Genomic DNA, 20,808 nt, shown 5'->3' on the forward strand with positions numbered 1-20,808 from the left:
AACAATGATTCAAGAGCTGGCAGATTTCTCATCAGGAGCATAGATGACAGAAGGCAATAAAGCAATATTAATAATGTGCTGAAAGAAAAGACGCATCAACCTAGAATTCTGTTTCCAGACAAAAATGTCTTTCTGGAATTAAGGAGAAGTACATTCCCAGGTAAAGGAAACCTAAGAGAATTTATTACCAGCAGACTTGCTCTAAAAGAAACAACTGTCTAATGAAGCTTATCAGCTGGAAAGGAAATGGGAAATTTAAAACTTTAGGAATGACTAAAGAACAACAGAAATGGTAAATATATGGGTAAATACAGTAGATTCTTTTTATACCCTTAAGTTCCTTAAAATATGCTTAATAGGTAAAAGTAAAACTTAAAACATGTAACATTTTCTTGTAGGAAGTATATGAAATATAAATGTTTCATAATATTTGAATGCGTGTTGATATAATACATATGACAATTACAACATAAATGAGGAAGGGTAAAGAAACCTGTGTGTAGTGAAGTTTCTTCCTATTTTACTTATGAATGTACTATAAATCCCAAAATACACTGTTAATATTTTTGCTTTAAAAATCACTTGTAATAAAGATATATGGTATAAACTAATAGAAAAATAAGTCTTTCATAATATATCCTCTCAGGTATGCTTTATTTCTGCCTGCACATCCAGAGTTCCTCCTGATTTCATTTCCCTTCAGCCAGAAAAATATCTTTAAAATTTCTCAGCATTTGTCTTTTTAAAAGTCTCTTTACTTTTTGCCTTCATTTTTGAAGGACATTTTCCACTGAATGCAGAGTTATAGGATGACAGGTGGGTTTTGTTGTTTTTAAAGCAATTTATAAGGGCATCATCCCATTATCTTATTGCCTCCATCATTTTTGGTGAGAAGTCAATCATTATATATATATAGTCTTTTTACCTGTAGCTGCCTTTAGAATTTGTGTTTCTATTTAGTTTTCAGCACTTATTTTGTGCCTTGGTGTGATTTCCTTTTAATTTATCCTTTTTAAGGTGCAACTGAACTTCTTGAGTTTCTGGGATTATGTCTTTCATTAATTTGGGGATGTTTTTGGACATTAGCTCTTCAAATATTTATTCTGAACCATTCTCTTTTTCTTCTCCAAGTATTCCAAAAACACATATATGAGACCATTTAATAGTGTCCCACAGATCTTGGATGACCTGGTCATTTTTTTTTAATTTGTTTTTCTTTGTATTTCAGTTTGTATTTGTGCCAGTAACCTATCTTCAAGTTCACTGCTCTGTTCCTCAGCTTTTCCCAGTTTGCTCTTAAATACATCTAATAATATCTTTATTCATGATACATTTTTTATTGCTAGCATTTCCATTCTGTTCTTTTTACACTTGCCTGTCTCAGCTGAAATTCCCTGTCTCTGCACTCAGGTTGCTCATCTCTTCCATTATATGCTTCAGCACTTTTATTATGGTTTTTTTCTCTTTAGATATAGTTGGGATGTCAGTACTGACAAGGTTCCCGAGATCTCTCCACACTACAACACAGCCACCTGCTTTCCAAACCATGAGAGAGCTATCTGCACTTTACAACCTAGGTACCATCTTTTGATCACTGAGGAATTATCCTTTCTCATCTGCCCCTGGATTTTCATGCCTTGAGAGATCTCTCCGTCTCTCTGTCCTGCTTCCCTTCCCTCACTCTGAGCAGGGGGACTGTCAAGCATATCTCAGAGGGAAAGTTTTTCTCAGCTCTCATGTCCCACTCCCAGCCTGTGGTAGCTAAGAATCCAGAATGCAAATGGATTTCTCTCAACTTTGCTGCTTTACTGCCTGTGCCTTGCCTATTCCTTCAGAGGATAATTGCTTTATATTTGGGAGAGGCCCTGAATGCCTCAGAAGGATCTCTCAGTTTGCCTGCCTTGCCCCAGAACCCTTGGTTTACTCTACACTAAGTGAAGATCTATGGGAAAAAGTTTGTGGGTGGGTGAAAACTCATCCCATGGCTGCGGTTCCTTGCATTCCCATGTATGATGTGTATGACGGGTTCCTTTTCCCACCCCTCTGCCAAGGATGAATAGTTATGGCTATCTTCTATGAAGGGCTTATAATTTTGTTTCCAATCTATTTCCTTTATGAGGGTTTGTTTCACACTCATTTTCAGCAACATAAACTCTAGACTTTAAATTGAATCTTCATTTGGTAAAATGACTTTTTATCCCAAATAGTCTCTTTCTTTGGTTACTAGTTTGATATCTGACTACACCCGTTTGAATATAGACTAAATATTTGTACATTAAATAAAATTAGGGAGACAAGATGTGCTCAAAAGACTTCTTTTGATTGTCATGGACATAGAATTTACATGTATGTAAAAATCTCTAAGAATTCAAAACAGTTGGAGATGGGAGACAGGGAAGAAGGATGACCTTGGCTCTTTAAATGAAATCATGCCCATTGAATTTCAGATGCAGCCATCTCTGAATGCTCTTCCTTTTTAATAGCCTGTGTCCATAAATGGGTAGCATTGATTTGTCTAAAAGGTTTTAAGTTCTCTCTTCTCGTTATCTGATATCCACGGAAGCTAGAATTCCAAAAATAACTTAATATTTCAAAGAGTCCTTATATGTTGACTTTAGTCAACATCAAGGTCAAAAGGTCAACATCCTGGCCAGAGTAGATAAACACTTAAGAAAAGAGAAGGCTGATGTTCTAAACGTTTTAAAGGTCGTTAAGATTAATTATTTCTACTGATAGAAACAATATATACAAGAATAAAATTCCTGGAATAATTTATTTATATAGTTATGTGTAATAAGATATGTTTCTATGTAATATATTTCTATGCCTGAAGTCTTACTTGTAAATATACTAGAAATTAAGCCTTAGTAGTTACTGTGTTTCATTTTTAAATATAGCAAATTAGAAGACAGGAATTGCTAGGACTGTCCCCAAAGCCAAAGATTTTCTAATTATTTTCAATTTTGTCATAGGCTAAAAGGAAAAGAAGCAGCATGGCAATCTGGACAGAAAATGAATTTTATCTTGGATATAGTTCTCTTAAATTTGTCAGAATAATAACTGTTAACCAACTGAAAATACTTCTAAATATATCACCAGCTGTGACTGTGACTATACACAATGCTGAATATACAGGACACCCTTTGGAACTTGCCTTGTTATTGAATTACTGTATTACTTGTAATGTCAACAAAAAGATACACCTTGTGATATATAATGAAGATACAAACCAGTGGGTGTACCAAGACTTTGCATTAGATGTCACAATTGACACTTTTTTAACTCCACATTTTGTGTACTCAGCAATGCCAGAGTTAATACTATGGGACAAACATAGAATCTACTATTGTTATAACAATTTTACAGATACTGGAGTTGTACAAATACCTACAGAATTTGGAAATCTATCAAGATTATCACATAACAGCATCATTCATCATGTTTTTATAGGTGAGGCATTCTTATTCTGCAAAAATTACTCTAGATTTCATAATAGGCATCTTCCTTATGAAGGTGTAACAATTTTAACATTTGTATATGGTACATTTGATAGAGTTGTACTTTTTACCACCTGTAGAGGGATACTTTTAAGTTCTACAAATGTTAACTATGATCTCACATAGCAAAATGGCAAACTTAAGTTCTTTTGTTCAGAAGTTCATTTAGATCCATCAGCAGATACTAGCTAAGCAACTTATGCATTTTCGGTGTATGAGGTAATATGGTGTTTTATTTGTTTCCTAGGGCTCCTGTAACAAAGTATCACAAGCTGCGTGGCTTAAAACAACAGAAATGTATTGCTTATGGTTCTGGAAGCTGGAGGTCCACAGTCAAGGTGTCAGCAAGGCCATGCTTCCTCTGAAACCTGAAGAGCAATATTTCCTTGCCTCTTCCTAGCTTCTGGGGCCTTGCTGTCAAACCTTGCCATTCCCTGGCTTGCAGTTGCATCATTCCAACCTCTGCCTTCGCCTCACATACCATTCGCCATGTCTTCAAATGCCATCTTGTTAGAAAGACATGAGGGCCTACCCGACTCCAGTATGGCCCTCATGTTAACTAATTACATCTGTAATGACCCAATTTCCAAGGAAGGTCACATTCTGAAGTATTAGAATTAGACCTAGGAATTAGAACTTCAACATATCTTTTTTGAGAGGACACAATACAACCCATCACAGGTGTCATAGAGTTAAATAGACCTGTATTCAAACCCACAAATAAGTCATTTAAGCTTTCTGAGCCTCAGTTTTCTAATATAGAGTGCAGGATGGTCATGTTGATTAAATGAGGGATTGCATATAAAATGCTTAGAATAATACTCAGCAGGTAGCAAACCCTGAATTAATAGTAGTTATTTCTGATCTTACTATTCTGAGGTAGTTCACTCAACATTACAGGAAATGCAAAGAAATAGAAAGTTTGGTCCTCAAGGAATCTAGTAAGGAGGTAAGCTAACAATGGTATTTAAAGACTATGTCCTTGTGATTTATAATCAGCCCTTCCTGACCCCAGTATCTCCCTTCAACTGTCAACCACTCCATTTTTCTGCCTCTTTTACAACAAAACTGAGAAAGTATTGCCTCATGTCACATTTTCCTCTTTGCTCTCACTCACTCTTGAAGCCATTCTGATTTTCCATGGAACCTGCTCTTGGCGATGACCTCCAATTACTGACCCTGTGGCTGTGTTTTAGTCATCTTTCCTGATCTGGCAGCAGCAGGTGAAACAGTTCAGCACAGCCTTTTCATCAAGACGCTGTTTCTCCCCCGACTTCTGGGGTATCATTGCTTTTGGTCTTTCTCTTACTGCACTAGCTGCTGCCCCTCAGCCTCTTTTCCATCATCTTCCTGATCCCCAGCGGGAGAGGTACTCAGGGCTTGGTGTTTCAGACATCATCGAAGTCGTTCACACTGGCCCTTTGCCCTCCAGCTATGACTCCCATCCCCAACGCCAAACCTCTGTTTCCAACTACCTCCTCAATATGTCCACTTGGACGACTAGTAGGCATCCCAGTAGGCATCTCAGACTTCACATGTCCAAAATGGAATCCTTGATTCCCTCACCCCCACCCTCAACCTGCCCGGCCCCTAGTCCTCATCTATCAAGTAAAAAAGCATCTCTTTTTGTGGGTAAAATTGCAGTATTGCTAGAATCTCCCACCTGGCTTTAGTGCATCTCCATATCAACAGGTATTCCTAAGGGGGTGGAGCGAAGTAGTTCATCTACATATCAATGGGTAATTAATTACTTGGGTGACCAAGGGCTTATCTGAACCTGAGAGGCTGGGAGGAGGCTTCGCTTGCTTCTGCATGAGCAGGAGAGAGACAGCCTGCGGACCGCTGTTTGTAAGCAATAAACGGGCTTTAAACTTTATTTCTCCCTTTGACTAATTTTGGTTTTAGAGGTATTTGGCCTGGGATTTCCTCTCCCCAGAGTTACATTTTTCTTCCAGTCTTTCCAGCCACAAATCTTGACCTAATATACATTATAAGTAGAGAACATATCAATATCAATAAGAACAAAGATAACCCAATGGAAAAATATCTAAACTACACGGACTTGACAATCCATAGAGGAATATGGCCAATAAACATATGAAATGAGATATAAATTATAAAATGTATTATTTTATAATTGTAAATGTGTAATGTTACACACAATTATAAAATGTGTAATAAAATGAGAATTATACATTTTTCTTCCATACAATGAGTAAATATTTACAAGATTATATGAAATTACACATTTTCAAATACTTTCAGGAAAGTTTAGACTGACCACTTTTGCTGGAAGGCAACTGGGAAGGCTTTATCAACCTTTTACATATTTGAACCTCTGATTCAGGAATTCTCTATCTAGTAATTTATATTACAGGAATACTTGTACAAGTGAAAAAATATAAGTATATAGAAGCATATTCTCTAAAGCATTATTTGTAATAGCAAAAGAACTGAAGCCTAATACTTATTTAAATATCCATTTGTACTCCTATTAGTTTAAATAAAGATGTAAACAATGGAACATTATCAGCAGTTAAAGTGGCATTGTTTTTATTCTATGTGTTAAATGTATTGTTTTGAAAATAGGCCAAGTATATGTTGAATTTACTTTTTGAAAAGTTTGGATAAACCACAGGAATTTTTTATTAGAGTGTTGAGAAATGGGAATGGTTAGGTCTGGTGCTGAGGTTCCTTCCTTTAAATGCTTCTGAATTGTTTACACTTTTTGTTTTAGCATTTCTCAGTGGCCTCCAACAGAAACTTTGAAGTCCTCTAAACTCTAGCACCAGTTTCTCATCCTAACCTTATCTCCTTATCATTGGTCTTTTAAACACAAATATGATCCTGTTCCTCTCTTTCTTATAAGATATTGCTTATTATTTTTAGGGTTTTTTTGTTTTTGTTTCCTTTTAAAAGAACTCTTAATTTAGATACTTTCTTTTTTATTTAGTTGCTTCATTTCTGCTTTTGTCATTTTGATTATTCAGTTCTGCTTTCTTTTCCTAATTTTGGTGTTCTGTTGCCTGCTTCTTAAGTTAAATGATTAGCTCACTTTCAGCCTTTTCTGTTTACTAAGCATTTAAAGCCATGAATAACCAAAAGGCTATGAATTTTTCTAGCTTTAGCTGCATCCCATACACTTTTCTGTATAGTGCTCTTAATCTCACTCTTTAAAAATCATTGCTAATTTTCATCTTAACTTCATATTTAATCCAAAATTCCTTGATAATAGTTGTAATGGGCAGTTTGATAGGCAAAAGAGTACAGTAAGGTACATGCAAGAGGCATCTTATCCAGATTTACGAGGTCAGAAAAACTGGCATAGAGGAAATGACTTCTAAACTGAAACCAGGGGTAGAGTATATGTTAGGAAAATTAGACCAATAGTCAGGATAGGGCATTGAGGTAGCAAAGACCTGGGGGTGGGAGAGATCATGGCGATTTTGTGGAGCTAAAGTTAGTTCAGTGTGTTAGGCAGGAAAATAGATGTGAGCGGGTGGAAAGAGAAAAAGGCCAGGAAAGTCCACTAAAAAGACCCAAAGATAATCAATTAAAGCTCAAAAAGCCAGGAGCAACTTGGCCTGGAATGTTTGAATATTCCCCAGATAAAGAAGGGTAACTCAGCATAACCCATGTCTTTAGTGTGTTAATCATGCAGGCCTAGTTTATTTTTTAACTTTACATATGCTGTTTTTTTCTCCTTCCAGGTCCTAATCAAATAGTCTGTAACCTAGGCAACTAATTTAGCATGCAGGCCCAGCTGTAAACAACATAGTAGAGGGCAAGAAGGATTCCATCTTAAAGATTGTATTTTAATACCCAGGAAATTAAAAATGTAAGATTCTTAACTTGCTCATTAGCAAACAGACAATAACTCAGCCCACCTTGCAGGGGTGCTGGGCAGGCAGCCTCGTTTGCTATGCTGCCAGACCAAGACTCTAGAGAAATCAGAGAAGGAAGTTCCTTGTGTTAAGTTAATTCTAAGTATTCAAAGACCACTTAACAGGTCTGCACCGCCAGCCCTTAGTCACATTCCTGAAGATCCTTAAAAGGGGAAACCCTCAACCTTTCCAGACACTCCATTCTCTGAGGTCACCCACACTTTCTAAGTATGTAATTGGTTAATCTTAAATTTTCTCTCTCCACACCTTTCAGGGCACCTCTCCTTGCTGAGGTGGCCTGTACGTTTTCTCTCTTTAAGTAACCTTAAATAAAACTTTTACTCTGCTTGACTACTGTGTCTCTGCCCTTCAATTCTTTGTTGCAGTGGGGACAAGGACCAAGGAAAATACACAATGCTCCCCCAACAAGTGTGACTAAACAGTAGAGTGTGAGACAAAAAGTGACAAACAAGACTGGCTAAAGAAAGCAGGAGCTTCATTGCCAGTTAACTCAGTATTACACAAAATCCAGAAACAATATGTAGTATTTGTTTTGTGGGGTTTTAAATTTTTTTGTGTCATACTGTATGCAACCTGCAATTTTTTCATGCAACATAGATGTTTAATTATGTTGTCCACCCATATTTATCTCCCCTTTAACCTTGTGAAGTTTCTAGAAACACTCAAAGTGATGCCAGGGTTCTTGTTTGAGGAGTCAAAGAATGAACTTAGCAAACACCCAAGGTAGGAGAGCCAGGGAAAGACTTTTATTTAGAGATAAAGTGAGAGGACAGAGCTCCTGGCTCACACCAGGAGAGGACAAGAGAATCCATGATTGGCTTGTTGTCTAGGGGTTTTATGCCCGGTTGAGGATTTTCAGGAATGGGGGTAAAGGGCTAGGGATGCAGACTTGTTGAGTGGTCCCAGAATGCTCATTTTTGATGAGTAGCAGAAGAAATTTGCTGCTCTGATTCTTAGGATAGCAGTTTCCCTCTGGGAGCATATCAATTAAGACCACTTGCCCTGCCCCCAGTGTGGACTGGGCTCTTGCCTATTGGCTAGAGTGTGTTAAGAATCTTACTTCTTAACTTCTTGGGCTGTTTATAGCTGGGCTTGTTTACTAAATTAATCTTTTGTTCAGGTTTCAGATTACTTGATTAGGATCAGAGAAGGAAACACAGCATATAGGTACAGTTAAAAATAAACTGGGCCTTTTTGCAGGTTAAGATAAATTTTACAGTGTCATGATCTAATTGATACAGTGAAGTCACAGGTTATGCTGAGACACTTCTCTTTATCTGCAGAACACTCAAACATTCTAGACCAAGTTGCTCCTGGCCTTTTGAGCTTTAACTGATCTTACTGAAGATGTCTATATTCCTAGTCTAGTATCTTTACCCTAGAGAATTAGTGAGACTCTGACTTTGTGTAATGCTTAACACAGAGTTTCAATTGGAACTTCTTTGCACATTGTTGCATTGTTCTGACTGTAATTATCTTGCTCTGCTTTTTCTATGGAGGCCCGCACCCTACTCTGCCTAAACCCATAGTCCCTGTCTCAAAAGCACAGCAGGCAAATAATTTGGTAAGCCTAGAATGAGTTATTGCCTACAAAAAACAAAATTAAATTTAAAAAGAAATCTGAGTTATAAGAGAAAAATTAGCTTGTTGCTGTTGCCCAAACCACTTTAGCACTACAGATTTGCCCCATGCAGAGCAGCAGAACTTGAAGGGTTACTGACATGTAAACTCTGGTGTTCGATTTCCTGTGTGTTGACTCAGCATTAAGGGCATTATCCTGGAAGTTTTATTAAAACGCTCTGAAAAATATCCCAAGCTTCATGATAACCTAACCTGTCCATGTAACAATTTCATAAATATTATTATATTGTTGAATTCCTACCTACATTTTTTTCTAATTTTTTTATTTTGATATCATTAATGTACAATTACGTGAACGACATTATGGTTATTAGACTCCCCTCGTTATCAAGTCCCCCCAACATACCCAATTACAGTCACTGCCCATCAGTGTAGTGAGATGCTGTAGAATCATAACTTGTCTCCTCTGTATATACTGCCTTTCCCGTGTTGCCCCACCTACATTATGTGTGCTAATTATAATGCCCCATTTTCCCCCTTATCCCTCCCTCCCCACCCACCCTCCCCAGTCACTTTCCCCTTGGTAACTGTTAGTCCATTCTTGGGTTCTGTGAGTCCACTGCTGTTTTGTTCCTTCAGTTTTTTCTTGGTTCTTATACTCCACAGATAAGTGAAATCATTTGATACTTGTCTTTCTCCACCTGGCTTATTTCACTGAGCATAATACTTTCTAGCTCCATCCATGTTGTTGCAAATGGTAGGATTTGTTTTCTTCTTATGGCTGAAAAATATTCCATTGTGTATATGTACCACCTCTTCTTTATCCATTCATCTACTACTGGACACTTAGGTTGTTTCTATTTCTTGGCTTTTGTAAATAGTGCTGCAATTAACATAGGAGTGCATATGTCTTTTTCAAACTGGGCTGCTGCATTCTTAGGGTAAATTCCTAGAAGTGGAATTCCTGGGTCAAATGGTATTTCTATTTTGAGTTTTTTGAGAAACCTCCATACTGCTTTACACAATGGTTGAACTAATTTACATTCCCACCAGCAGTGTAGGAGGGTTCCCCTTTCTCCACATCCTCACCAACATTTGTTGTTGTTTGTCTTTTGGATGTTGGCGATCCTTACTGGTGTGAGGTGATATCTCATTGTGGTTTTAATTTACATTTCTCTGATGATTAGTGATGTGGAGCATCTTTTCATGTGCCTGTTGGCCATCTGAATTTCTTCTTAGGAGAAGTGTCTGTTCAGCTCCTTTGCCCATTTTTAATTGGATTATTTGCTTTTTGTTTGTTGAGGTGCGTAAGCTCTTTACATAATTTGGATGTCAACCCCTTATCAGATATGTCATTTATGAATATATTCTCCCATACTGTAGGATGTCTTTTTGTTCTATGGTTTGGTGTCCTTTGCTGTACAGAAGCTTTTTAGTTTGATATAGTCCCACTTGTTCATTTTTGCTTTTGTTTCACTTGCCTGAGGAGATATGTCCATTAAAAAATTGCTCGTGTTTATGTCCAAGAGATTTTTGCCTACATTTTTTTCTAAGACTTTTATGGTTTCATGACTCACATTCAGGTCTTTGATCCATTTTGAGTTTACTTTTGTGTATGGGGTTAGACAGTAATCCAGTTTCATTCTCTTACATGTAGCTGTCCAGTTTTGCCAACCCCAGCTGTTGAAGAGGCTGTCATTTCCACATTGTATATCCATGGCTCCTTTATCGTATATTAATTGACCATATATGCTTGACTTTATATCTAGACTGTCTTTTCTGTTCCACTGGTCTATGGGTCTGTTCTTGTGCCAGTACCAAATTACTTAATTTGTAGTAGTAATTAAGTACAGTACTTAATTACTGTAGATTTGTAGTAGAGCTTGAAGTCAGGGAACATAATTCCGCCTGCTTTATTCTTCCTTCTCAGGATTGCTTTGGCTATTGGGGTTCTTTTATCATTCCATATGAATTTAGAACTATTTGCTCTAGTTCATTGAAGAATGCTGTAGGTATTTTGATAGGGATTGCATTGAATCTGTACATTGCTTTAGGCAGGATGGCCGTTTTGACCATATTAATTCTTCCTAACCAAGAGCATGGGATGAATTTCCATTTATTAGTGTCCTCTTTAATTTCTCTTAAGAGTGTCCTGTAATTTTCAGGGTATAGGACTTTCACTTCCTTGGTTAGGTTTATTCCTAGATATTTTATTCTTTTTGATGCAGTTGTAAATGGAATTGTTTTCCTGATTTCTCTCTCTGCTAGTTCATCATTAGTGTATAGGAATGCAACAGATTTCTGTGTATTAATTTTGTATCCTGCAACTTTGCTGAATTCAGATGTTAGATCTAGTAGTTTTAGAGTGGATTCTTTGGTGTTTTTTATGTACAATAGCATGTCATCTGCAAACAGAGACAGTTTGACTTCTTCCTTGCCTATCTGGATGCCTTTTATTTCTTTGTGTTGTCTGTTTGCTGTGGCTAGGACCTCTAGAACTATGTTTAATAAAAATGGGGAGAGTGGGCATCCTTTTCTTGTTCCTGAACTTAAAGGGATAGCTTTCAGCTTCTCAGTGTTAAGTATGATGTTGGCTGTGGGTTTGTAATATATGGCCTATATTATGTTGAGGTACTTGCCCTCTAAACCATTTTGTTGAGAGTTTTTATCATGAGTGGATGTTGAGTTTTGTTGAATGCTTTTTCAGCATCTATGGAGATGATCATGTGGTTTATGTCCTTTTTATTGATGTAGTGGATGATGTTGATGGATTTTGGAATGTTGTACCATCCTTGCAACCCCGGGATGAATCCCACTTAATCATGATGGATGATCTTTTTGATGTATTTTTTAATTTGGTTTGCTAATATTTTGTTGAGTATTTTTGCATCTATGTTCATCAGGGATATTGGTCTGTAATTTTCTTTTTTTGTGGTGTCTTTGCCTGGTTTTGGTATTACAGTGATGTCAGCACCGTAGAATGACTTTGGGAATATTCCCTCCTCTTCTACTTTTTTGGAAAACTTTAAGAAGGATGGATATTAGGTCTTCACTAAATGTTTGATAAAATTCAGCAGTGAAACCATCTAGGACAGGGATTTTGTTCTTAGGTAGTTTTTTTTATTACCAATTCAATTTCTTTGCTGGTAATTGGTCTATTCAGATTTTCTGTTTCTTTCTGGGTCAGCCTTGGAATGTTGTAATTTTGTAGAAAGTTGTTCATTTCTTCTAGGTTACCCAGTTTGTTACCAAATAATTTTTCATAGTATTCTCTAATAATTCTTTGTATTTCTGTGGTGTCCAAAGTGATTTTTCCTTTTTCATTTCTTATTCTGTTTATGTGTATAGACTCTCTTTTTTTGTCTTGATTAGTGTGGCTAGGGGTTTATCTATTTTGTTTATTTTCTCAAAGAACCAGCTTCTGCTTTCATTAATTCTTTCCATTGTTTTATTCTTCTCAATTTTATTTATTTCTGCTTTAATCTTTATTACATCCCCCCTTCTACTGACTTTGGGCCTCCTTTGTTCTTCTTTTTCTAGTTTCATTAATTGTGAGTTTAGACTGTTCATTTAGGATTGTTCTTCTTTCCTGAGGTAGGCCTGTATTGCAATATATTTCCCTCTTAGCACAGCCTTCTCTGCGACCCACAGATTTTGTGTTATTGAATCATTGTTGTCTTTTGTCTCCATATATTGCGTTATCTCTGTTTTTATTTGTTCATTGATCCGTTGATTATTTAGGAGCATGTTATTAAGCCTCCATGTGTTTGTGGTTTTTTTCATTTTCTTTGTGTAATTTATTTCTAATTTCATACCTTTGTGATCTGAGAACTGGTTGGTACAATTTCAATCTTTTTGAATTTACTGAGGTTCTTTTTGTGGCCTAGTATATGATCTATTCTTGAAAATGTTCCTTGTGCACTTGAGAAGAATGTGTATCCTGTTGCTTTTGGATGGAGTGTTCTGTAGATGTCCGTTAGGTCCATCTGTTCTAATACATTATTCAGTGCCTCTGTCTCTTTACTTGTTTTCTGTCTGGTTGATCTGTCTTTTGGAGTGAATGGTGTGTTGAAGTCTCCTAAACATTGCATTCTATTTCCTCCTTTAATTCTGTTAGTATTTGTTTCATATATGTAGGTGATCCTGTGTTGGGTGCATAGTTATTTATAACAGTTATATCCTCTTGTTGGACTGACCCCTTTATCATTACATAATGTCCTTCTTTGTCTCTTGTTACTTTCTTTGTTTTGAAGTCTATTTTGTCTGATACAAGTACTGCAACTCCTGCTTTTTTCTCCCTGTTAGTTGCATAAAATATCTTTTTCCATCCCTTTACTTTCAGTCTGTGTATGTCTTTGGGTTTGAAGTGAGTCTCTTATAGGCAGCATATAGATGGATCTTGTTTTTTAATCAATTCAGTGACTTTATGTCTTTTGATTGGTGCATTCAGACCATTTACATTTAGGTTGATTATTGATTGGTATGTAGTTATTGCCATTGCAGGCTTTAGATTCGTGGTTACCAAAGGTTCAAGGGCAATTCCCTTACTAACAGTCTAATTTAACTTGCTATTACAAACATACCCTAAGGGTTCTTTTTTTTTCCTCCTTTTTCTTCCTCCTCCATTCTTTGTATGTTATGAATCATATTCTGTACTCTTTGTCTATCCCTTGGGTGACATCTATTTAGCCTTAGGAACACTTCCATCTATAGGAGTCCCTCCAAAATGCACTGTAGAGGTGGTTTGTGGGAGGTAAATTCTCTCAACTTTTTCTTATCTGAAGATTGTTTAATCCCTACTTCAAATTTAAATGATAACCTTGCAGGGTAGAGTATTCTTGGTTCAAGGCTCTTCTGCTTCATTGCTTTAAATATATCTTGCCACTCCCTTCTTGCCTGTAAGGTTTCTGTTGAGAAGTCTGATTATACCCTGATGGATTTTCCTTTATATGTGATCTTTTTTCTCTCTCTCTGACTGCTTTTAATAGTCTGTCTTTATCCTTGATTTTTGTCATTTTAATTGTTATATGCCTTGATGTTGTCTTCCTTGGATCCCTTGTGTTGGGAGATCTGCGCACCTCCATGACTTGAGAGACTATCTACTTCCGCAGACTGGGGAAGTTTTCAGCATTACCTCCTCAATGACCCTTTCTATTCCTTCTATTCCTTCTCTCTCTCTCTCTCTCTCTCTCTCTCTCTCTCTCTCTCTCTCTCTCTCTCTCTCTCTCTCTCTCTCTCTCTCTCTCTCTCTTCTTCTTCTTCTTCTGGTACCCCTATAATATGAATATTGTTCCATTTGGATTCATCACACAATTCTCTCAATATTCTTTCATTCTTAGAGATTCTTTTTTCTCTTTGTGCCTCAGCTTCTTTGTATTCCTCCTCCCTAATTTCTATTCCATTTACCGTCTCTTCTACTACATCTAATCTGCTTTTAAATCCCTCCATTGTATGTTTCATTTCAGATATGGAATTTCTTAATTATTGAATCTCCAACTTAAATTCATTACTGAGTTCTTGAATATTTTTCTGTACCTCCATAGTATGTTTATGATTTTTATTTTGAACTCTGTTTCAGGCAGATTGGTGAGTTCAGGTTCATTTGACCCTTTTTCTCGGGTTTGTGAGATTTTCATCTGAACCATGTTCTTTTAACATTTCATATTTCTGTGTGGTGCCCACTAGTGCCCAGATACTCCAGTCTCTGGAGCTGCTCAGCCCCTAGAGTGAGGTTGGGGGTCATTGGGTAGCAGAGCTGGTGCCTCAGATGAGGAAAGATCTGTTTCCTGATTCCCGTTCTGCAGTGCCTGTCTCCAGTGTCAGAGCCAGTGGGCCAAGCACACGGGTGTAAGCTTCTGTGCTTTCTGTCTCTAGCTATTGTAGGCGGGTTCTCCCTCTGGCTGGCCTGATGCCAGCACAGTGACTGCAGTTTTGTGAACTGGTGTTGGCAGACTAGGAGGAAGGTGCAGCTGGCTGCATGTCACAGTGGGGGGCCTTGGAGCTGAGTAGGCAGCCAGGGGGATGGGGCACCTGAGGCTCCTCAAAGTTCCCAACCAGCTGGGCAAAGTGCAGACAGACAACCTTGTTCAGCTCTCCCCTCCCCTACACAGCAAGCTCTGTGCAAACCCCACTCCTTCAGCAGCCCTCTCATTGCTAGGAAGCCTCTCAGACTGCCTGCCTTTCCCTTCTTCCAGAGTGGCCAGGTGTGGATCCCTGCCTCCACAAATGGCCAGAATCTGTCTCTCAAGCACTCCACCTGTCTGAGCTCCCCAATGTCCAGAGCACCACACAGTGTAGGTTTCTGCTCCCAAAGCAGACCTCCAGGGCTGGGTGTTTGGCAGTCACAGGCTTCCACCCCCTCCCCCACTCCATTTTTCTTCTTACCTCTGGTGAGCTGGGGTGGGGGAATGGCTTGGGTCCTGCCTAATTAAGGCTTTTGTATGTTACCCTGTTTTGTGAAGTCAGCTCTGTTCATGAGGTCTGTGTGCAGTCTGGTTCAGCCTTCTTTCTTGTTGTTGTTTTAGGGTTAGTTGTATTAACTACATTTTCATACTATCTGTGGTTTTGGGAGGAATTCTCCATCTCACCGCTCATGCCGTCATCTTGAATCCAAATTCCTACCAACAACATTTTAACTATATGGGAGCTTAACTTTATAAGGAAATATATCTTGACTCTGATATCTTATTAAAGTATTCTGATCCTTAAAAAAATCCAGCATTTCTGATTTAGGAGTATGATTAAAATGTAATTTATGGTAATTTGTGAAAATGTATTTTTAGATTCCAAATGTATGATGCGTGTGTGCAATACATTCTAGACCCCCCTAATTATGAATTCACCTTTCTTCTTGCATCCAGTCTCTTTAAGTGTTGCATTTTGAAAATTAAAAAGCATTCTCCTAGAAACTGTACACATATAATGTCATATCTGGAAAAAAAGCTATGAAATCAACTAGTCCAACTGTTTGTTTTACAGATACAGCAACAGAGCCAAAGTGGATAAATTTATTGTCTATGAACCTCTATGATTTAGGCAAAATATTAAGGGGAGAAAGTTGATTATTTACGGAGTGAAACTGAAGAGGTGCTCCCCCATCCACTCACTCCCATTTCTTCATCCCAGTTGTCTTAGTCTGTTAGGGCTGCCTTAGCAAAATACCATAGACTAAGTGGCTTAAACAAAAGAAATTTGTTTCCTCTTAGTTCTGGAGGCTGGAAGTCCAAGATCAAGGTGTCATCAGTGTTGGGTTTTGGTGAGGACTCTTTTCTGGCTTGGAGACAGCAGCCACCTCCTCACATGGCCTTTCCTCTGTGTGCAGAGAAAGTGAGACCTCTGGTGTCACTTTTGTCCTCTTTTAAGGACACCAGTCATATTGGAATAAGGTCCCACCCTTATGACCTCATTTAAACTTAAGTACATCTTTAAAGACTCTTTCTCCAAATACAGTCAAAATGGGAGTTAGGACTTCATCATATACATTTTGGGGAGGCCACAATGCTTCCTACTAAAACCATTCCTGTCATGCTCCTCATTATTGTTTAATATACTAATTCCAGCTTTTTTCTATGTGAATGATGTGATACACAAAAGTGATATAGTGAATGCAAGGAGAAAGATACGAAGTAAAAAAACTGCTCTCCTATGAAGTGGGAGAGTTCTCCAGCATCATGGAAAGTTGTGGGTTTGTGCCTGCACATCCTAATTTTCTCAAAATATATAAATACTCAGTAATTATAAAAGAAATTATTTTGACTGAAAGTGCACTTATGTAAAACAACATGGATGTATGACTGTTTGGGATAACACAAACTTTTCTCTCTTTTTTCCAGATTATTTTGGAAATATCCTGGTAAAAATGGAAAATAATATTATGTTTTATTTCAAGATTAATATTAGAGATGCAGTAAAGCTACACTTATGGACAAATAGCTCAACAAAATCGCTAATTTCCTTGAATACCTTTGGTCAAATATATCTCATATATGTTTTTGAAGATGGCACAATTCATCCACAGGAATACCCCTTAAAACTGGAAGCACAAAGTATAGCTTTCAAAACAAAAGAAAGATGCCCCTACATGGTATTTCATAATAATATTTTACATGTCTTTTACTTTTTGGACAAGGGACAGAACCTGTCAATTTGGGCTCAAGTAGTCTATCCAGAAAATACTGGTGTGCATATAATTGTGGAGTCATATGGCCCAAAAGTATTAGAAATAAAAGATCAGGTCCACTATGAAAGTGCCTTAGGATACTGCACTAAAACCATGGTAAGTTCATATTTTTTAATTTCTTCATTTTATTTTAATAATGTAAAAATTTAATACTACCTTTGAAAAATGAATTTCCCTTCTAGGTAGGTTTAGCCTGGAAAATGTTGAGAAATATACAGGTTTTTAATAAATAATAAATAGGATAAGCCATTAATTCCTGAGCCACAATTTTCACTTCCCTATCTAAGGGCTCTTTGCCACCTAAAAGCACATTCCTGCAGAATGCTTTGTCGACTGTGTTATTTGCTTCCTTGTTTTTTTTAAATGCATGGCTTTTCTGTCAGGTGCTGTTAACTGTTGTAGTATACCACCAGGCCAAAACCTAATGGCTTCAAATAACAACCAATCTATAGATCTTCAGTGTGGGCTGTGACTAGCTGGGCAGTTGTGCTGTTTTCTCCTGGGCTTATTCGTGAGGCTGTGGCCACGTGGTGGCTTGCCTGGGGCAGAATGATCTAATATGGCTTCCTTCAGGAGTGGCTGATGCAAGCCCTGGCTTGTTAGCATAAGGGGCCTCAGCTGGAGTGCTGTCTCTGCTCCATGTGGCCTCTGTTCCTAGGACAGACCTGGCTTCTTCATGTGGCAGTCTCAGGGCAGTGTTCCAAGATGGGGAGAGCAGAAGCCACACGTCCTCTTGAGGCCTGGGATGACCACACTCAATCGTCAAAGCAATCTACAAGGTCAGCCCAATGCAACAGGATGGGGAATAGACTCCACCTCTTAATGGAAAAACAGCCGACTTACACCATAAAGGGACATGCACACAGGAATGGAAGGAATTAGTGCAGCTGAGACCACAGGAGGTATAAATGTAGATAGTATTTTGTACACTAGTATTCCAATTAATACTATAGCCTAAGCGTTTGGCATGTTACTGCAATTTCTTTCCAAATATTGTGTATTTTATTTCCACTTATACTTTGTGGACTCAGCCTCCTTAAGTATATACAATAGCAGGACTCTTAACTGATAGGCTGGAATGGGAGTGTTCCGTTAAGTCTATACACAGAGAATCATGAAAAATGAACTGATAACATGGGAAACATTTTGCTTTAACTCAAATTAATGTACATTGATTAGTCAATTTTTTTCTTTTTTTTTTCGTTGGTATCATTAATGTACAATTACATGAGCAACATTATGGTTACTAGACTCCCCCCATTATCAAGTCCCCACCATATACCCCATTACAGTCACAGTCCATCAGCATAGTAAGATGCTATAGAATCACTACTTGTCTTCTCTGTGTTGCACTTCCCTCTTTGTGCCCCCACACATACCATGTGTGCTAATCATAATAACCCTTTTTCCCCTCTACTCCCTCCATTCCCACCATCCTCCCCAGTCCTTTTTCCTTTGGTAACTGTTAGTCCATTCTTGGGTTCTGTGAGTCTGTTGCTGTTTTGTTCCTTCAGTTTTTTTTTCTTTGTTCTTATACTCCACAGAAGAGTGAAATCATTTTATACTTGTCTTTCTCTGCCTGGCTTATTTCATTGAGCATAATACCCTCTAGCTCCATCCATGTTGTTGCAAATGGTAGGATTTGTTTTCTTCTTATGGCTGAATAATATCCCACTGTGTATATGTGCCACCTCTTCTTTATCCATTCATCTACTGATGGACACTTAGGTTGCTTCCATTTCTTGGCTATTGTAAATAGTGCTGCGATAAACATAGGGGTGCATATGTCTTTTTCAAACTGGACTCCTGCATTCTTAGGGTAAATTCCTAAAAGTGGAATTCCTGGGTCAAATGGTATTTCTATTTTTAGTTTTTTGAGGAACCTCAATACTGCTTTCCACAATGGTTGAACTGATTTACATTCCCACCAGCAGTATAGGAGGGTTCCCCTTTCTCCATAACCTTGCCAACATTTGTTGTTGTTTGTCTTTTGGATGGTGGCCATCCTAACTGGTGTGAGATGATATCTCATTGTAGTTTTAATTTGCATTTCTCTGATGATTAGTGATGTGGAGCATCTTTTCATGTGCCTGCTGGCCATCTGAATTTCTTCTTTGGAGAAGTGTCTGCCCATTTTTTAATTGGATTATTTGCTTTTTGTTAGATGAGGTGCTTGAGCTCCTTATATATTTTGAATGTCAACCCTTTATTGGATATATATTATTTATGAAAATATTATCCCATACTGTAGAATGCCTTTTGTTCTATTGATGGTGTCCTTTGCTGTACAGAAGCTTTTCAGCTTGATATAGTCACATTTGTTCATTTTTGCTTTTGTTTCCCTTGCCCGGGGAGATATGTTCATGAAGAAGTTGCTCATGTTTGTGTCCAAGAGATTTTTGCCTATGTTTTTTTCTAAGAGTTTTATGGTTTCATGACTTACATTCATGTCTTTGATCCATTTTGAGTTTACTTTTATGTATGGGGTTACACAGTAATCCAGTTTCATTCTCTTACATGTAGCTGTCCAGTTTTGCCAACCCCAGCTGTTGAAGAGGCTGTCATTTCCACATTGTATATCCATGGCTCCTTTATCATATATTAATTGACCATGTATACTTGGATTAATATCTGGACTCTCTAGTCTGTTCCGCTGGTCTGTGGGTCTGTTCTTGTGCCAGTAGCAAATTATCTTGATTACTATGGCTTTGTAGTAGAGCTTGAAGTGAGGGAGTGTAATTCCCCCCACTTTATTCTTCCTTTTCAGGATTGCTTTGGCTATTTGGGGTCTTTGGTTGTTCCATATGAATTTTATAACTATTTGTTCCAGTTCGTTGAAGAATGCTGTTGGTATTTTGATAGGGATTGCATTGAATCTGTAGATTGCTTTAGGCAGGATGGCCATTTTGACAATATTAATTCTTCCTAGCCAAGAGCATGGGATGAGTTTCTATTTATTAGTGTAGTCTTTAATTTCTCTTAGGAGTGTCTTGTGGTTTTCAGGGTATACATCTTTCACTTCCTTCATTAGGTTTATTCCTAGGTATTTTATTCTTTTTGATGCAGTTATGATTGGAATTATTTTCCTGATTTCTCTTTCTGCTAGTTCATGATTAGTGTATGGGAATGCAACATATTTCTGTGTATTAATTTTGTATCCTGCAAATTTGTTGAATTCAGATATTAGTTTTGGAGTGGATTCTTGAGGGTTCTTTATGTACAATATCATGTCATCTGCAAATAGTGACAGTTTGACTTCTTCCTTACCAATGTGGATGCCTTTTATTTCTTTGTTTTGTCTGAATGCCATGGGTAGGACCTCCAGCACTATGTTTAATAAAAGTGGGGAGAGTGGGCATCCCTGCCTTGTTCCCAATCTTAGGTGAAAAGCTTTCAGCTTCTTGCTGTTAAGTATGATGTTGGCTGTGGTTTTGTCATATATAGCCTTTATTATGTTGAGGTACTTGCCCTCTATACTCATTTTGTTGAGAGTTTTTATCATGAATGGATGTTGAATTTTGTCGAATGCTTTTTCAGCATGTATAAAGATGATCATGTGCTTTTGCCCTTCTTTTTGTTGATGTAGTGGATGATGTTGATGGATTTTCAAATGTTATACCATCCTTGCATCCCTGAGATGAATCCC

The 20,808-nt window shown here is 37.6% G+C and overlaps 1 protein-coding gene across 1 annotated transcript in view; it reads left to right on the top strand.

Annotated features, from left to right (window-relative positions):
- Positions 1 to 20,808, top strand: part of CATSPERE (catsper channel auxiliary subunit epsilon) — a 153,466-nt gene that overhangs the window by 80,262 nt on the left and 52,396 nt on the right. Inside the window, exons 10-11 of the mRNA XM_057508224.1 lie at positions 2,973 to 3,450; positions 16,816 to 17,258. Coding sequence (XP_057364207.1) covers positions 2,973 to 3,450; positions 16,816 to 17,258 — 921 coding nt within the window. The remainder of the gene's footprint in view (positions 1 to 2,972; positions 3,451 to 16,815; positions 17,259 to 20,808) is intronic.

Source organism: Manis pentadactyla, chromosome 9 (genome assembly GCF_030020395.1).
Source record: "Manis pentadactyla isolate mManPen7 chromosome 9, mManPen7.hap1, whole genome shotgun sequence".
NCBI classification, from domain to species: domain Eukaryota; kingdom Metazoa; phylum Chordata; class Mammalia; order Pholidota; family Manidae; genus Manis; species Manis pentadactyla.